Source organism: Rhincodon typus, chromosome 20 (genome assembly GCF_021869965.1).
Source record: "Rhincodon typus isolate 14 chromosome 20, sRhiTyp1.1, whole genome shotgun sequence".
NCBI classification, from domain to species: Eukaryota; Metazoa; Chordata; class Chondrichthyes; order Orectolobiformes; family Rhincodontidae; genus Rhincodon; species Rhincodon typus.
Genome location: NC_063351.1, coordinates 25965443 through 25980081, shown reverse-complemented (window position 1 = coordinate 25980081; position 14639 = coordinate 25965443). Strand labels below are relative to the sequence as shown.

At 39.6% G+C, this 14639-nt stretch overlaps 1 protein-coding gene across 7 annotated transcripts in view; it reads right to left on the bottom strand.

Moving 5' to 3' along the window:
• Positions 1–388: 388 nt before the first annotated feature.
• LOC109934160 (C-terminal-binding protein 2) overlaps positions 389–14639 on the bottom strand; it is a 271333-nt gene continuing 257082 nt past the window's right edge. For 6 of the 7 annotated variants that reach the window (XM_048608970.1, XM_048608972.1, XM_048608971.1 and 3 more), the window contains 3 exons: positions 6042–6169; positions 5075–5192; positions 389–2225 (listed from right to left, as the gene is read on the bottom strand). In XM_048608970.1, coding sequence (XP_048464927.1) covers positions 2045–2225; positions 5075–5192; positions 6042–6169 — 427 coding nt within the window. In that variant the 3' untranslated portion in view covers positions 389–2044. The remainder of the gene's footprint in view (positions 2226–5074; positions 5193–6041; positions 6170–14639) is intronic. The other variant, XM_048608968.1, reaches the window with a different exon arrangement.

Below are 14639 nucleotides of genomic sequence, written 5' to 3'. Positions count from 1 at the left end.
ATAAACAGAGTGGTCTCCTTCCAATAAACTATTCTCATTTCTGCACTGAAGGTCGGCACAAATGTAGTCAAGATCATGGCTATGTACATTGAAATCAGACAATGAATGAGAACGATACAGATCCAGGGCTGTTCCCCTATATGATTCCTTCCTCACTGCTGATTTTTAACCAAAGGAAAAAGCCTAATTATGTGTTGAGTAAAATTAAAACTAAGAACAATACATGAAGGATAACAATACTCTTGCAATGTCGCTTCGTTACATTACATTAAGGAAAATGATGCCAAATTTTAAAAATGTGTTGCACACAAAGTAACAGAAAAATATACAATGGTTTGTGGAAGTATGGTTTTCAGGAGCAGCTGACAGTAAGACACGTGCAAAAACATAACTTGGAATATTTTTAATTTTTTATATTTTCACTGTTAACACAAATTGTTGAAGAAATATAGAAATTGAAAGACTGACTTAAAAATGATTTTACCTGCAATTGGAAACTGTCACTGCACAGCTACCAAAAAAGTTTCAAGTGAAAAAGGTTTAACACTAGTAATTTTAACCCAACATGGTTGCACACAACATCTGAACAACAGAACAGCAAGTTTTATGACACAGTTTAACAGACAGTAATAAAGAGCTTTCTAGATTAAATGATAACACTTTAGCCTAAAAAAATGTTTAAACAGAGTTTTTCACATACAAATATTCCATCATTGGGTGATGACCCATCTTATAAAGGGGTAGGCTAATATCCAGGTACAGTCAATATCTCTTTCCCCCCTCCACTTCTCAGCAGTGGTATGCACTTCCATAGGTTCACAGAAATCACCAGACATTTTGTCTTTGCTGATATTTCTAAAATATTGCAACCTACATACAAGAAATCAACTCTAGAATAAAAATAAGAAGGAATCACAATAAACACATACTTAGCAAAGATAAATGTTTGGATCAGAACTTTGTATGGGTTCTAATAATGTGCAATACTAAACTCAACTTAGCCATTCACTCAGCAACTGAATATAACTAAATAAAACACAAAATGCTTTTGTTACTTGAAAAGAACATTAACCAAAGATTATGTGTACAGGAAATTGAAAAGTAATGTGAGCTGCAGTTCTTAAGTGAAATCAGGCAAATGGATTGATAACATCCAGTGTTTTGAGTATCAAAAAAAAAACACATAGCTAGGGGAAATACTTACGATGAGTAAAGAGTAATGCTGGGGGAGTAAGCTTGACCTGGATCATGAGTTCTACCCAAGTGGAGTGAAGGGGAAGGGATTTGTAACATTCTACATTTGAATCTGGTATGCTTTTCACTGGAAGAGTCCACGCTAACCAACACAACATCATAAGGAGCATCACTGCCGGCTGTCACATCCGATGTAACAGTTCATTCTTTTTCACCAGCTTCACTGTTGATGCACTTAACTCTAAGACCATGATGGACTCACATGTCCAGACAAAACAGTGAATTCATATAAAATGCCATATTATGAGAAAAATAAGTTTTATATGTTCAAGAAATGGGAGTCCTTGAGGAACAAATGTTTTGAAGTCAAACTTGCTGACAAACAATACAAAAAGGTTTGTTCCTGAGAATGAAGGGAAATGCTTCAAGCTAACTATTAAAATTTCACACCTAAGGCTACCATTTTCTGTCAATTACACATTTCACTCTCTCCTCATCTATCAAACACTTATTTCAAATGATATAAGAAAAGTCTACCCAGTAAAGTTTGTGATCAACAGATAAAAGATATGAGGGAACGTGACACACATTTATCAACAGGGACATATCATTGGAAAACACTCTGTAAAATACTTCTTAGTTTCTGTTGAGTGAAGGGAGTTCTTGGGTTTAATGCAGCTTTTATCCCCATCCATGGATAACACTGTAACATCCCAAGCTGGCGGCTGTAAAGAGTACAAATTCTTAGAAGAGTTTCAGGTCTCAAATATCCTATAAATATTCAATTTTTATAATGATATTTTCAGTGTCTCTTGGTCCCAACCCTATACTGGATGAGCTCTGTAATATGCTATTGCTCAGAGGTGTGCTCTCTGTCGCCTTCGTGTTTTGTGGGCTGATTGGGAGATGGAGTGTGGGAAGGATGCACCACTGCAGGAAGGTTATGGGAGACGGGCACCCCCCCAGGTACCATTCCTTCCATAGATGCTGGGATTCCTGCAGGTGTTACTCCTACTATACCAGGAGGGTACCTACAAAAGAAGACAGGATGAATTAAATGTAAAACTTCACAAGCCTGACTCAGACATTCTGTTCTACTACTGATAAACTCGTCAGCAATATTTCTCCTTGGTCATTCCAGTCAATGGGAAACTGAAACCACACCCAAAAATCTAATGTTGGCATCTGAGTTTTATGAATCTCTGTACACCTGGAAAGACATGCCAGACTTCAAACAAATTACATTTATAATAAACAATACATCAATTAAAAATGAGCATCAGTGCCACATAATGAAGTTATGGATATTGGGTAAGGCTGTAAAGTGAGATTTGATGGGATGTCCTGCATTTAAAAACTCTCTAGCACTCCATCTTAAGGACAATGGTCAGAATGAAATAATAAAGAACTAGAAACATCAAAAGTTGCTGAACCACAGCATGAACCAACATCTTTAGAGGTAAGGGCACAGGGTAGGTGGGTTAGGGACAGAAGCTTCTCATCACCTATTAAGTGAAAAATGACTTTAAAATACATATTTTTCTTACTTTATAGCATTTTGTCACCAGATGATATCAGCTGCTGGCTGAAATATATGGCAAGCTTTAAATATCAATAAAGCATAGGAGTTCTTTTTGTGAATGAGAAGAGCTCACAACATTTAAGACTTTTCTCAAATGATTGACAGCAAAGGTGTTTGTATTCTACTAAGGGTTATTGTGCACCCTGCTGTTAAGAGGGAAATACACAGAATTCGTTTCTTGCTGTCTTTAAGCCAGTAGTTTCTGCCATCATCCCAAAGACAAAAAGCCACTAACCATCTCTCCAAAGGTTTTGGATACTAATCAAAAATGAAGTTGCAGCTAACGCATCCTTCAGAAAAATATCATATTTCTGCTTAGCATTATATATTTTGTTGGTAAGATGGAGCGAGTGCCTTCATTGAATTAAAACTCTTAATTATTTCCGCAGTTTGAATACAGGATATGAGCAGCCTGGCTGAAATTTAACTGATGTCACCATTATTGAACAAGTCCACTCATAGCAAGTGGAGTCACGTACAATTAAAATGCTGAATGTTAGAGAAACTTACCACGTCTGGCAGCATCTGTGGAGAAAGAAACAGATTTATTTTGGGTCCAAAGATCCTCTCCTTCAGATCTTGGAGTCTTTAGACTTGAAATATTAATTCTGTTCCTCTCACCACAGATGCTGCCAGACCTGCAGAGTTTCTCTAACACTTTCTGTTTTTATGTTAGATCTCCAGCGTCTATGGTATTTTACTTGAGCCACATAAAATTACTTGATGACCTGACAGGAATGCATTTAGGATTTTAAACCCTAGGATAATATTTACATTCCTTGCTAGAATTATGATACATCAGTAATTTGTGTACAAACACTAAACAAGTCGATATGGAATTACTCAGTATTCTAACAGAGGTACTAAACAATACAGCAGCATTTTTCAATTATGTCCTATTTTTTAAACACTAAGAGGACAAGGTAAAATTTCAATCATGAAAAAATGATGACTGCTTCAACATTTCATTGTTAAATATGTTAGATGAATGTTCTTGAGGGCAAAAGGAAATTTCTGGCAAGGGAGAAAGATTTTTGATTAAAAGCTCCAGTTCATTCTTATGCTGTTATGGCCTTTAAGGAACAACTATTAATTACACATGAATGGTTAGATCACACTTATCAAACTTCAGCAGCTGCAAGAATATCATAATATTCCGATAAGTGAAATATCCACTTTAATCTACCAGGATAGCTAATTATTTAGTTAGTGCTGCCTGTTGCTCTTGGTTCTCATGACGAACCTCATCATTTGGTTAAAGATGGTAGGATAGTTTAGCAAATAAACTGTTGAACAGCCATCACCAATAACACAGTGACAGGATGAGAGTGAGGTGTTACCAACTTCCCATAAGCCTCCACAATTAAATATTTAATTGCCCAACGCAACGCTGATAAGCTCATCCCAGAGATGAATGTTGAATACATCAAGGCTAGACTTTAAACTCAAATTCATTCACATATCATCAGTCAGTAGGAGTTAACATGCATCATGTAATTAGCAACTTACAACAGGCTCAAAATTTCTTGTAACAATTCTTGTCTCGAATTTTATAGCTATAAAAGCTATAAACTGTGATATGTGTCAACGTCATGATTGGAATATTCCAACAACACTGCACTTTCATCTACGGAATAGTTAAAATACTAAGCAAATCAGTTACTATCTCAGTTACAGCTAGCAATGTATTTGCTCATCAAAAATAGTAACTTTGAATGTTTTGCATTCAAAATCCACAGTCTGACAGTTTGATCATACATGTCATCAATGTTCATGCTTTTCACAACTGCAGACCATCCCTCCCAAGTGAGTAGATGGAGTCTCAAAGTCAACGGCGTTATTATTTCACCAAGACTTGCACCAGAGGAAACATTAGTTTTGTGCCAAATCTGTCGGAAGCAGTCATAATGTTGCAGGATTTGTAATCCAAATATCTATACAAATGTTTTGGGGACACCATGGAAGACGGTCAAATTTGAAATCAATTTTAAAAAACTGGAATAAAAAGCTATCCCAATGGTGACCATGTAACAGTTGTTGTAAAAGCCTTTTAGGGAAGGAAACTTGCAATCCTTACTGGCCTACATATTACTCCAGACAAACAACATTGTGGTTGGCTCTTAACCTTAATTAGGAATGAACAATAAAAGCTGGCCTGGCTAGCAACACCCACAACTCATTAATATTTTTTTTAAAACCTAGAAAATCATGAGAAAAATGAAAATGATAAAATTAAACTTGCTACATCTAATACTAGCACAATTTTCCTGTAAACACACAAATATATAATCTTCCTACCTGTAGGTGGCTCCATTGAGCTCCGGGTGGACAGCTTGCTGGTCCATCGTTGGCCAGGCTGGAGTCGTAACAAAGTAATCCTTATTTACACAGTTTCTTAAGCTGTCTGGGATTCGGCCTGCAGCAAGCAAAAAGGGCGTGTATACCAGAATAAAAAAGCTGCGACTATATATTCATGAGGAAAACATAACAAATATAATAATTATTTGACCTTAAACACTCTCACCCTCCACCTCTAATGTGTCACCTACATCAGGGCTTCCCAAAGTGTGGGTCAGCTCCCCAACTGGGGATCGCGAGCTGAAAATTTGAGGTCACAACCTCCAACATAGCTATGGTGTACAGTTCCCTCCTTATTAAATGTCTTCTCCTCCCCTATGCCCTTACCACACAAGGGGTCATGCTATATTCAAGCCTCGAATTGGAGTCACAGTGTGAAACAGTGATCTAAAAGATGCACTGCAGCAACTTGTCAAAGGCTCCTCCAACAGCATATTTCCAAAACTGTTGACCCTACCTTGTGGAATAACAAGAGCAGCTGGTACATGGGAACACTTGCCAGCTGCAAGTTGCACATTACCTTGACTTGGAAATGTATCTTTTGCTGTCAGGTTTAAAATCCTCCCCCACAGCAGCACAGGCGTTACTACACCAGTTCAAGAAGGTGACTCACCATCTTTTGCTCAAGAGCAATTAGGGATTGGTAATCAATGCTGCCCTTGTTAGCAATAGCCACATCCCACAAACAAATAGATAATTTTATTTCTAAACTGTCATACCAATAAGATTAAAATGGCAATAACTGTAAATGCTTTAAGTACTAAAATGATAATATTTTGAGTAGATTGATTAAAATATTTACTTAAATCAAAACTGTCACTTTTCCATAATTACACATAAAGAGGCATCATAATTGTTTGTTTCTTAAACTGCATCTAAATTACATCTAACTGTCAGATGGTCTCACCTGTAATAGCTCTACGAATCTCAGTAGCAGCTGCTTCTCTCATCTCTAGGGATGCCTGCTCACTGTACCAGGATGTGTGTGGTGTGCAGATCAAGTTGGGAGCATCTTTCAGAGGGCCCTGTGTAAAACTGCACAGGAATAAAAACAATAGACATTTATCTATTATGATTATGCTCTGTGCATATGGAACAAACAAATAAGACTAAGCAGTAAAATAATCCTGTTGAAATGGCAAGCACATGCAACTCAAACTACCAAAGTTGTCCACACTGACACTGAATACCACAGTTTCCTCAGGCCAAAAACAACATTAAAAGCAATAATTTCTGTCTCCGTTATGGGCTAAAGGACAAGTACAGTGGCATTAGTACAGTCTCCCAACTTCCTTATCTGCTTTTATCTTCTCATAGAAGAAGATGTAGTGCAGAAAATCACGAAGGCTGCTTCAACAGCATCTTCCTAAGCCATGACCACTTCCATCCCGAAGGACAAATGCAACAGATACATAGGATACCACAACCTACAAGTTTCTCTCCATCGTGACTTGAAAATATATTGCTGTCCGTTCAGTGGCACTGGGTTAAAATCCTGGAACTTCCTCCCTAATGGCATTGTGGGTCTACCTACACCAAGTGAACTGCAGCAGCTCACTCCCACTTTATCAAGGGCAATTAGGGACAGACAATTAATGCTGGTCCAGCCAGCAACACCTACAGTCCCTGAATGAATGGAAAAAAGAACTAGCTTTCAATTTTCTTGTTTGCTTCATCTCAATTTCAAGTCAAAGAAAGAGCCAGCTACAGAAGTTAAACTATCCCATCATTCATAATAGCAGTGAGATGCTAAAATTATGTAGTTAATACGTACGTATATATTAACATAATATCATTACATAGGATATACAGGGAAACAACATTTTCTCATCTGAATCTATCACTAATTCTCTATTCCCTTATTGCTCATGGACTCATCTAACTCCCCCTTAATTCGATCTATACAATTAGCTTTAGCTACTGTAATATCAAGTTCCACATTCACACATCTCTTCAGCTGAAGTAGTTCCTTCCATAAATTTGAGTGTTGCTATCCCTTCAGAAACCAATAACCTTTTAGAAGGAACTCCCAAGACATGAACAGAAATAAACAGAATTATATAGCAGAAAGATGGATAAGATCCTATTTGTTAAGACTTTTACTACAGCAAGTATTCTACAATCAGCATGGATTAAACATTAATTAACCAACTGATACATGAAACTAAAGAAAAAAAGTTACGCTTCAAATTAACTAACTGATACAACCAAAGTATGTCTTATGAAATGTTTTTACTCTACACTATTAAGACTGCTCAAATGGCAGAATCAAAGAACAGAATGAAAATTGCTCCCAGCTCTCCAGCAAAAGGTCACCGCCCTCTGTCAAACCAAGATGAAACTTCCAGTGTTTTTCAACAATCCCTTCACTCAAACTTACCGGAGTTGATTATCAGCAGTAAGCTGTGCCTCAACAATTCCCATTCCTTAAATCTTCAAGAGCCCTGTCTCTCCTGTTCCCGTTCTTTTGAACGGAAATTAAGCATCCTATCTTTAACACAAAGCAGTTCCCTTGCTTCTCAAACACAGCAACTTTCTGTCCCTCTGCGACTCAGCAGCAGCTTTTCTTCTCTGATTCTGTGAGTTGTGAAAGCTGCTAAAACTGATCACTTGAAGCCTCAAGTGGTTACTATTTGTGTTTCTCTCCCAATGGTGACCTAAGGTTACATGGCACATCTGTAGAACTTGGGTGTTCATCAAGGAATTCACCATTACCAACCATCAGAACATCCTTTTCTGCTGGGAGCTTAAGGTAGATTTTGAAACATTACAGTTTTGTAAATCTTAGTGTTCATGACAATAGGTTCTGGATCCTCTGGCACAGTACACAGAAGAGATCATGATCTTCACATGGAGAAATCAGAGCCCGAGAATAACCAGAAAATCTTGATTTTGCCAGTTGGTGTAAACTTTGCATTTGGGAATTTTGGCTGGTTAGCGATCACACCAGTGTTTGGATTAAATCCCCAGCATAACAGGTTGTAAAACCCTGGATTAAAATACCAGTTCTTCAATGAATTTCAGTTTTGATTAAAGATATTTACTAAAAATAAATAATTTTCTACAGTCTCTACATGGACATTGCTAACGGTGACACTTATACCTAAGGTGTCTATTTTCCCAGAAGAATAGAGAAATTACTTAACAAAAGAATTTATATTTTGGATAATTAAATAACAGACAGACATTATTCCCAATATTCTTTGTTACAATTCAACTTTAGATCAAGATTTAGACCATTATGGTGATGGTCATTTTGTGTCTGCCTGAAACATAATTACTGTTTATTTCTCTTATAATAAAAGGTTTGTATAATTTACTGTTTTATAAGAAGTAGTATACAGTGAATGTACTATTAGGACTTGATGACTGATTAATGACACTATAGGCCTGTAAGTGCTACAATCCAGTTACAGCTTTCCATACAAAACAACAAAAATTGAAAGGACAAGGTTAGCAATTTGCACAGTTCATCTGCAACAGACCAAAGTACTTTGGCTATGGGAAGAGCGGAATGTGCATTTATTTGTGAGAAGGCTATCAGCATGAAGGAAGTACAATGCTTCAATGTGAAAATCCAGTTCAGAAATAAAGTTGCAGGCACTGGAAGTGATGAGTGTTATGATTTACAGGGAATTGCTAAGGAATGTACCGCACACTATTGTGCGCACACAGAGAATTGGAAATATTTGGAAGTGATTATAAAGATTTTAGTAAAGTCTATAAAATGCAAAAGCAGATCTTCAGCAGTTTGTTCCTGTCATCTGAAGAGCTTGTTTAATACTGCCTTAAAATCACAGGGAAAGTTATTTGGCAATGGCTCCCCTGGGTGGCACTCGTTCAATACTCTCCAGTACCATGTCGATGAGTCAGGCTAGGAAACTATTAATGTTAAATCCAGACCTGTGCTTGGCTAAAGACAAAAGAAAGAAAAATGAGTGTTTCACACCCCACAGTTACTTAAAGCTGAAGCATACATGTGTACAGAGGTTTAAGGTCATTGCTGAGTCCCACATGCAGAAAATAGAAACAGCTGCTCCTATAAACATGCAAATTAAGAACAAAATCTGAGCACTGTGCTAACCAGTATAAAGGCGAGTACAGGATCATCTGATGTGAATTATATCAATAACGTGCCAGAGTGTCGCTGCATGCAATGTATTTATTACAAACATCCTTTAGAATTTACTTAAGTTTAATCGTCTTGCTCAATTTGTTTGGGAGTAGTTCATTCATTTTGGCCAAGCACAAGTTCTACCATATTGTTCAAATCTGTACATTATTTACCATTTACAATACATCAAAATCCATGTACACTGCCTGTCTAAAAGAAACTTCAATGTTCTCATACTTGCCAGATTCTATAGGTTAACCATTTCTAATCATAACTTTTCATGTCCATATTTACACTAAAAGGAGCAACCTAAAGAAAGCCAATTAAATGCCCCTGCCTCAAAGGCAAAATTATTATCCTCTGGTTTAAATCCTTGCATGGCATTTCTTATCCCTAGCCTCCTACAAAGAGAAGAAATATCTATAAAGCAGGATGAATATTTATAATAGCAGAGCAACTATGTATGCAAGTGAATAAATAACTTTTTTAATCCTTAAAGTGATAAAACATAGAATAACACATTTGCCACAATTCTGGAATTGCAAAACTGTACAGAATTAAATTAAAGATTACAATAACATTTAGGTTTAGGCCATTCAAATAAAATCTCTGAACTAAATATTTTAGTTAACTGATTTCTATCACTTTTGTATCCTTTTAATTGTTACCACTCCCACCCCTCGCCAACCCAAAAGGGGTCTCTCCTGGATTGCTCTCATTCCATTTTTCCCATCTAGCACAAAGTGACTGTGTCTCTTTCCCTCCTAACACTGAGGGCATATCTCCCCAATAATATGTCTGTCCTATTATCAACTTACAACACTACATCTTCCCCTCTCCTTGTCTTAACATGTTCTCTTTTTCTTCCACTCTTGCCAACAGAATCTGTACTGTCTCCTACTGAATGATACTTTCCAACAGTTTGATACCAAGTAAAGATCACCCGTCTAATTAAAGAGGGCAAGGATCCACAGTTAGCATCGAGTTAGTGACCAATATCCATAGTAAGAATTGGATGATGGTGCAACTGATTCTGCAGCATACATCAGTGCTGGAGATTCCAGCACTAACCCCAGACCGAGATGCTTTATATCACGGCCACAGCATTTGGGACCGAGTGCTCATCTAATTACCTTTATTGAAAATGGCTTCGAAAAACTCAAAAGAGTACTAGGCCTGGAAAATTAATCACATAGTTTGCATTTGACAAGTATAAAGCCGGCACGGAAGGGTCCAATATAGCAGGCAATATGTGCATGTTTATTCTATGATATATCATCATTATATTGGTGAAGCTGATCAGTAGACATTGGAAACTGGCATTAGGTTCATATCATGTACAACGGAGGCTTCACATCCGTTCCATGCCCTTTTGGCAAATTATTTTGTGGTGTGCATGCTATAGTCAATTTCTACATATTCTCAACTTTTCAGAAGATCAAACACGTATTTGTTTAACAGGAATCTACCTCAAACCTACCAATTTCTGATATTAATAGGGGCAGGATGAGGAGTGGACTATGTATCTTGCAGAAAGTGGATTAGTTATTTATATATTTTAATAAGGCTGTGCACCTTCATTTTTATAGACATTTTTATTTTAGCTATGGTGGGCTAGGTTTTTTACGCCTCAGAAAATCTAGCAAATTAGAGGAGGCAAAAGACAGAGCCCACGAGGTCAGTGCCTTTGCAGCACCAGCTGTTGGCCAGGATGAGTAGGGGCACTTCTTTCAAGTTCAATCAACTGCCCAGTAAAGACCCACCCCTCTGACAATGTGTCTGCCTGCCTAAAAACCACTGGGATCAAATATGCTTACTACCCCTGCCATCATCAGCTTCACCTCATCACCAGACTATGCCTGGTCTCTTCTTCCATTCCTCAACTTGTCCACCTCTCCTCCAATATGTATATTTTAACAAAAGAGTTGACTGCATCATCTTTGCGCCAACCCCACATAAAAGAATTCTGTAATGTGACACAGAGGTACCTTGCTCAAATTTCTAGAATATTTTTAAGGAATATGAAGTAATGGTTAGCACTAAATGTCACAGCTGAAATCTGAATACAATATCAAACTGATGTGGCAATGTTAGAATACAAATTACACGTTAAAACCTTAACTGGAGTTGTACAAAACAATGAGGGCTAACTCAAAATAAAAACTGAAAGAATTGTGGATGCTGTAAATCAGGAACAAAAACAGAAGTTGCTGGAAAAGCTAAGCAGGTCTGGCAGCATCTGAAACAAAAAATATCAGAATTAACGTTTGGGTCCAGTGATCCTTCCTCAGAACTGATGGAAGCTGTGAATCATTGGTTAATATGCAGAAAATAGGGAGGGGAACGGGGTAGGGAGTAAACGATAGGATAAAGCAAAGAGCCCGAAGAAAGAGAAGAGCAGTTGGATAGACAAAGGAGTTGATAACAATCTGGCTGGGAAGGTAAATAGCTATTAATGGGGACTGTAAGTGACTAACAATAGGCAGTGTGTAATGGCAGGCTATGTGGTAACAAGGCCTGGTGTGTGGGGCAGGGGTCTAGGACATGGGAGAGTTTATTGAACTCGATATTAAGTCCAGAGGGCTATAGGGTCCCCAAGCGGAAAATGAGGTGTTGTTTTTCCAGCTTGTGTTGGGCTTTGCTGGAACACTGCAGCAAGCCAGAGACAGAGATGTAGGCCAGGGAACAGGGTGGTGCGTTAAAGTGGCAGGCCACTCGAAGCTCAGGATCTTTTTTGCGAGCGGAACGTGGATGATCTGTGAAGCAGTCACCCATTCTACTCCTCATTTCCCCAATGTAGAGGAGACTGCATTGTGTGCAGCGAATGCAGTAGACTAGATTCTGGGAAGTGCAGGTGAAGTGTTGCTTCACCTGGAAGGTACGTTTGGGCCCTTGGATACTGGGGACGGAGGAAATAAATGGGCAGGTGTTGCACCTTCGCTGGTTACAGGGGAAGGTGCCGTGGGGCTGTGGGGGGGGGGGGGGGTGTTGGGGGTGAAGGAAGTATGGACTAGGGTGTCCCAGAGGGAACGGTCCCTGCGAAAGGTGGACAAGGGAGGGGACAGGAATACGTGTCTAGTGGTGGCATCTCACTGAAGGTGGCGGAAATGGCGTCTGATGATCTTATGGATGTGGATGCTGGTGGGATGGTAGGTAAGGACAAGGGGAACCCTATCGTTGTTGCAGGAGGGAAGCGAAGGGGTGAGGTCAGAGGTGGGGGATGCTGCCAGACGTGCTGAGCTTTTCCAGCAACTTCTGTTTTTGTTCCTGATTTACAACATCCACAGTTCTTTCGGTTTTTATTTAGTATTTAACTCATTATCACATCTCTTCTAGGCATGCCCACCTTGAATAAGTTCTGCTCCTCTCTCTGACGGGATTTCCATTACGATCTTTCTTCTTGCCCACCAACATTCATTTCACTGTCACTCCTGGTGTTTGACCAGGTATTTGCTAAAACTCGTTTCCACAGCCGTATCACATTCCTCAGTGACTGCCTCCGGCTCAGACTCACCCCATGTGGATTCTAACTGACGTTTTATCCCTCGTGTTTTGAATCCTCCCAGGATCACAGATATCTCCGTGATGTTCAACATTCCACAGACAGCTGCTCTCGCTGCATCCTGAGATCCACACTCAGTGCCATGCAGCACTACATGCACACTCTCAGCCTTTCTCTCCAACAGCTTCGCAACACACTGGCTCAGGGTTGCACCACTCTGCAGTTCCACTTCATGCTCCAGCTCATACGTCGTGCTAACAAGAAACCTTTTCATTTCCTTTCAGATATCAAGGCCCACAAGATGCAACAACTCAGAGATACCCAGGGCCCTCTGGAACCTTCCTCTCCTCCCCTTCTCTCAGACTCCATCCCCTCCCCTAATCCCAACTCCTGTCAGGTACTCACCATCCCTCCTAACCTTCCGCTCTCCGATGCTGAATGTTCTGTACTCAGCAAAGGCCTCAGCTTTATCCCTCTGTGCCCCCACTTTAATGAATTTTGGGCAAGACATGGTGTTGAACTCTTCTTTCCCTGTCTTCACCTCTGTGCCCATTTGTTTGGGCAAGAGTCCTCTCCTCATTGCACAGACCCCTTTACGCAGCTCCAATACTCTCCCTCTACCTGGACCCCTCCCTCTGACCTTTTACCTGCACTTGATCTGTTCATTGAGAACTATCGACGTGATATTGGTCACCTCAATTTCTCTGCCCCTCTCACCAAATCCAACCTATCTCCCTCCGAACTGACTGCACTTTGTGCACTTAGATCCAACCCTGACTTTGTTATTAAGCCTGCTCGTAAGGGTGGGGCTGTTGTAGTCTGGCGTACTGACCTCGACATTACAGAGGCTCAGAGCAGCTTTCAGATGCCTCCTCCTACCTTCCCCTGGGCCATGACCCACCATGGCACATCAGGCCATTGTATCAACTAGAATCACTGACCTCATTTCATCTGGTGACCACACCCCTAACCCCCGCCACCATTGCCTCACACAGCTCGCTTCGACCTCCTTCCAAAAATCCACAAACAGGACTGCCTGGACAGACCTATTGCTTCAGCCTGCTCCTGCCCCACAGAACCCATCTCTTCCTACCTTGACTCAGTCTTCTCTCCCCTGGTCCAATCCCTGTCCATGTACATTCTTGATTCCTCTGATGCTTTACACCGGTTTCAAAATTTCCAGTTTGCAGGCTCCAGTTGCCTCCACTTTACCATGGACGTGCAATCTCTGTACACATCCATCCCCCACCAGGAGGGTCTCAGAGCTCTTCGGTTCTTCCTGGAGCAAAGACCTGAACCACCCCCACCAGCCACCACCCTCCTCCACTTGGCCGAGCTCATCCTTACCCTCAACAACTTCTTTTTCAACTCATCTCATTTTCTTCAGGTCAGAGCGGTGGCCATGGGTACCCACATGGGCCCCAGTTATGCCTGTCTCTTCATGGGGTATGTGGAGCGTTCCTTGTTCAAGTCCTATTCCAGCCCCCACTCACAATTCAAATATCAGAGCCAGTAACTAAGACATGTATGTTTGAAAGTATAGATGTCTTCAGTCTTATAAAAGACTATTACTTTTGGAATATTTAATGTCTTGTTCTTATCTTTATAAAGAACATATTTCATGATTCACCATGAAAAGCATGGAGGAAATTTACAAAAAGTAGTTTGCAGTTAATACATCTCAAATATCATTTTGAAAGAATACACAACATTTTCACATCATTAGATCAGATTTTACTTTCATGAAACAGCAATAAATTCCAAATAGAGGGGTGTAGAGTACCGCAACCAAGAAACAGCAATGAACCTTCCTAAGCATGAATCAGTAGTCAAAAAATAACTATCAACAAAAGACCCAGAAAATCACGCAATCATGTGAATACTTTTTC